Below are 5064 nucleotides of genomic sequence, written 5' to 3' on the forward strand. Positions count from 1 at the left end.
GAGCCATCTGGTGAACCATCGCATGAACCTTCAAGCGAACCGTCAGGTGAACCGTCAAAGGAACCAGCGCATGAGCCATCTGGTGAACCATCGCATGAACCTTCAAGCGAACCGTCAGGTGAACCATCGAAAGAACCAACACACGAGCCATCTGGTGAGCCATCGCATGAACCTTCAAGCGAACCGTCAGGTGAACCATCCGGCGAACCATCGAACTTAAATGTTGAATACGTTTCGCATGAGTATGCACCAAAACATGACTTTAATCCAATGGATTGCACGGATATTGTTATTGGAACGGCAAGAAATCAATCAAGTCGTATTTTGGATTATTACACACGAGACAGGTAAATTAAATTAGGAATGCTTTCTCTCCGGAAATGGCAATTGATGCGTTTCTAATTCGTTATGTTTTTAATGGTAGATCGACACCACGTCAAGATAGCTTCTGGGGTGGATCAAATGATTTAACAGCAACTGGTGGTTTTGAAGAGAATGGCGTAACAACCATCATTTTCCGTCGAAAATTAGAATCAAAAGACATTGCCGATCATTCGATTGTGAATGATTTGATGCATGTGATTTGGGCACGTGGTCAAGAACCAGGAAAATATATCCACTCACCACCATCCGGATTGGAAAAAGAATCGGCATCGATGCAAAATTTCTATCAACCAGATGAATTAAAATATCACGGTCATAAAACGCAGCGTGGTGTTGCTCAAATTAATTTCTTTGAAGATACTAAACCAAAGGCGGCTACTGGATCGAAAGCCACCGATGTTTTATTTAATGTTCTTGATAATAATTGCGAAGGACATTGGAAGTATCCACGTACATGTAAACCGGAAAAATTCGATTGTGAATATTATGCTGCATGGCAAACAGTGGGTCGCGGCGATGAGTTCCGTTTCCGTATTCAAACGACAAACACAAAAACATGGACCGGAATTGGATTTAGTGATGACGAAAAAATGTCACAAACCGATGCCATCATTGGATGGGTTGATCCAAATGGCAGACCATTCTTAATGGATACCTGGATCAATGGTTATACATCACCGAAATTGGATGAACATCAAAATATTTACAATATATCCGGTCGCATTCAAAACGGTGTGACATTCCTTGAATTTACACGAAAACGTGAAACAAATGATAAAAATGATTTATCATTTACCGAAGATAAATGTTTGTATCTTATGTTCCCGGTGCTTGGTGGACGTTTCAATGCCGTCAATAAGAAAATGAGCAAACATGAACAAACACCGGTGGTGACCGATTCACGGGTTTGCATTAAATCATGTGGCCGTGAATTGATCGATAATAGTATATTGCCAGTAGAAAAAGTGCCTAGTCAATTGGCGTATGCGGTCAGTGTAAAATTAATGAATTTAGCTGAATCGTTTGAATCGCCAGCAAAAGGAACACCCGAATTCGATAGTTTGGCATCACAAATAGCCAATTCGATGGCCGGGGTTTTAAGCCATATTCCCGGTTATACTGAAACCGAAGTCAGCAGCTTTGAAAAGTAAGTTCTTTCTGATTAAATGTAATGAATTCTGATTTTTAAAAAAATGAATAAATTCTATTTACAACAACAACAACAACAACAACAAAACAGAGACAAAAATGCTGTCATTGCAAAGATGAATGTTCTATTCGATAAGGCCGCGTATGAAAAGAGCCAAACAGTAAAGAGCGGAGAAAACAATGATTTGAAAGAAGGCGAATCAGACGAAGAAGATGGCAAAGTTATCAAAGACACCATTCTTAATAGCATCCAATCGGCAAAATTGGGCGCACTTACTGTCGATCCTGGATATTTGCATTTCCGCACATTAGAACGTAAGTGCAATCTTAATCATAATTCGTGGGCATTTTCTGTATTAACTTGCAACCACTTTAGATAACTTCGAAGAAGATGAGGCAGGAAAATCATTCTTCAATTTATCGGAAGTTCGATTGTATACGGTCATTGGATTGATCGCAGCTCTAGTCTTTGTGGCTTTATTGCAAGCCGCATGCACCATTTATAAAACGTCGTCATCAAGTCGAAATCAAAAGGTGACTTTCATGCATTTTTTTCATTTTGATACAGACAGAAATGAAATATAGGCATTGCATTTTGTATACTTCATTTTTTGGGATGCCAATGAGTGTCGACGACACGGTTGTGCAAAGAACTATTTACAAATACATGCCAATAATTGTAAAATAAAATTATAAATTTAATTCTCTCTTTTTTTTTTCAAACTTTAATTTGATTCGGAAATATATTGTTAGGCCAATAAAAAAATAATTCTAATACTTTAATGGTTATTTGAATACGAGAGTATGCATTAAAACGAAGAATTGTTTATGAATATACATTTTTAGCTTATATATGCTATACCAAAGGATTTCGGTCACCAGTCAAGCAACCTGTAAAAATGTTCAATTTTGACACGCACACACAATTCCCTCCCTTCCGAACCAAAACTAAACGATACTCTATACACTTTTTGGTACTGTTTGCTTTTATATTTATTTCTATTTTTTGTAAATGTTTTTTTTTTTTCTTAATTTTAAACTAATTTTTTCACTAATTCATTCGTTTCATGTCATTCGTTGATTGAATGGTTTTATATTTTTATGTGTTGTTCGTGTTGTTTTTGTTACGAACAATATTAGTCATATGTGCTCATTGTATATGTATTGCAAAAGAAAATTATTTCATGTGAAATGGTGCAATGGATTATTTATGTTGATTTTTGTTGTGTTTGTGTGTGTAAGCAAAGAAAGTTTTTAATTTAGTCGGAAAAATGGCATTTGGAATTCATATATGCTTGATATTCATTCGCATCATACGTTGTTACATAATATAATTGTTTATTACATTTTGCTTGGAAAAATTCATTTGTGTTAGGGCGCAAATAAAAAAAAGAGAGAAAGAAAAACAGATAAAGCACGCAAAGCTCTGTTTGCATTGAATTCGAAATGAAATAAAAAAAAATGTTTACTGAAAACAACAGTGTGAATGTGCTTATTTTGTGCAATTGCACATTCATCTTACGCATTGCTATTTCGTTTCGGATTGATTGATCCGCTTTAATTTGATCAAGTGAGAAATGGAGATTTAGCATTTAAATCTCCAATTCAATAGACACAAACGTTCGAGTGTTCGATTCAATGACAGAGAGTACATTCAATCTTCTTAATTAGCTTGTCATTAGATCAATTAACCTTGTGAATATTTTATGTATTGACCAGGGCCATGCACGCAGTGCGTTATGCGAAGAGAGTTAATTTTGCCGCGTAATCATTATGCGGAATTTAATTTTTTTTAACGTTTTTTTTTTGTTCGTTTCGTTTGTTTTGCATTTCAGTATGTTCTTTTTTTTTTGTAATTTATCAATCACGCACGGTTCACGAACTGATTTTTTTAAACTAAATTAAATGTTATTCGTGGTGATTTATGGATTGTATTTCAATTTCATTAATTGTTATGGCATGCTTTTCTTCGTTTTTTTCTCCATACAGGATAAATTAATCCCAAACTCCGCATGGAAAGATTATTCAGCAAATACGAATTATGCATTTGATACGGTTGATGGGCATATGCCATCAGATGAAAAGCATCAAAAACGAAATGGATCACGCATGAATACATCGGCCAGTTCACAACAGACATTACCACTTTCCCACGTTCCAATGAAATCACATTATTATAATGTTGATAACGGTGGCCGTCAACAAATGTCCCCGTATGAAAATGGAAACGGCTATTCGAGTGGCCAATATTCAAATCGTTATGGGAATGGTAAGTAATTGGTTGTTAATATATCCCAGAGATTGCAAACGGTGAAAGACAGACCCGAACGCCCGAGCCTGACCCAAGAATATTTTGAGTCGGGCAGGAGTTGGGCCAGATATCTTTCACAGGTTTTCGGATTTTTCGGGTGTTCGGTGACATGAATAGACCGAAATCATTCATTTTTATACAAATTACTATTGTACTAGGCATTTCATTCTTTTCTTTTTTTATTTTGTCTTTTTGCGCACAGATCGGACATATTCGTTGCCTCGTACAGCGGCTGGTGCATCATCATCGCATGGTCAACGTTATTCACATCAACCATCATATGCTGATGGTTATTACACACAAGATCGTCGTCGTAACAATAGTTCAAGGTCAAATCATCATCAGATGGACGATGCAGCAACAACAACTGCGATGGATAAGCCCGATTTCTATTTTATGCCGTCACAACGTAAATATTCTGGTGAAGTGGTTCGCGTCTATGTTGACTACAACAAGGATAATATGAAAAAATAGGGAAAAGAGAATAAAATAATAGAAGCAATCCATTTTAAAAGTGTCTTATTGTGTCAGTGTGTGCTCAAATCTTGTTAATTCGATTCGAATGATTAGTTTATTTTCGGCAATGCTAATCTTACGTCAAATATTTTTTTAGACATTTTTTTTTATCGTATTTAGTTTTCTCAGCGAAGAAAAATAGATTTGTTCAATAATAATCGTAAGGATAGTAGTCGTTTTGAAATGTTTATTATTTTTTTAATTTGTGAAGGAATCTAGAATTTGTGTAAATATTTTGCGTTGATAATACTCATAGTTTTGAGTATTTTTTTTTTGTCTTCTTGTCTAGTATCGATTATATTAGTTACATCGAAATCAAAACACGTTCTTTTTTAGAAAGCAAAAAAGGCGAAACCATAAGTAATAAGTTTGGACACAATTTGAGAGAAGAACAATTAAGAAAGTTCGAAAACGCATTAATGTAAAATTATGACACATTTTCTCTGTCATCAAAGCAACTAAGTCGCAAAACGAAAGTGCATGTAAATATTGCACATGTACATTTTAAATTAAATTTACCGTTTATTTATTTATATACGGGCTGAAAATAGAAAACCATGTATGTAAGCTGTTTACACACTATATTTTTTTATTGTATGTAAAAAAAAGGTTAATAAAGCGCTGAAAATTTACTTTTTAAGTTCCACTTGTTGGTATAAAGTTTCGAAAAACTCACTTTGTTAAGATTATTCATGGTTTCTGGC

General features: G+C 34.9%; 1 protein-coding gene across 3 annotated transcripts in view; it reads left to right on the forward strand.

The window, feature by feature from the left end:
• Positions 1 to 4350, forward strand: part of LOC116341087 — a 23976-nt gene extending 19626 nt beyond the window's left edge. For 2 of the 3 annotated variants that reach the window (XM_031767955.1, XM_031767962.1), the window contains 6 exons: positions 11 to 347; positions 425 to 1531; positions 1625 to 1848; positions 1910 to 2067; positions 3523 to 3802; positions 4047 to 4350. In XM_031767955.1, coding sequence (XP_031623815.1) covers positions 11 to 347; positions 425 to 1531; positions 1625 to 1848; positions 1910 to 2067; positions 3523 to 3802; positions 4047 to 4318 — 2378 coding nt within the window. In that variant the 3' untranslated portion in view covers positions 4319 to 4350. Of the gene's footprint in view, positions 1 to 10; positions 348 to 424; positions 1532 to 1624; positions 1849 to 1909; positions 2068 to 2379; positions 2508 to 3522; positions 3803 to 4046 lie in introns of those variants that run through there. The other variant, XR_004201131.1, reaches the window with a different exon arrangement.
• Positions 4351 to 5064: the final 714 nt, after the last annotated feature.

Source organism: Contarinia nasturtii, unplaced genomic scaffold (genome assembly GCF_009176525.2).
Source record: "Contarinia nasturtii isolate CC-2019 unplaced genomic scaffold, AAFC_CNas_1.1 Cnas_scaffold_129, whole genome shotgun sequence".
Taxonomy (NCBI): domain Eukaryota; kingdom Metazoa; phylum Arthropoda; class Insecta; order Diptera; family Cecidomyiidae; genus Contarinia; species Contarinia nasturtii.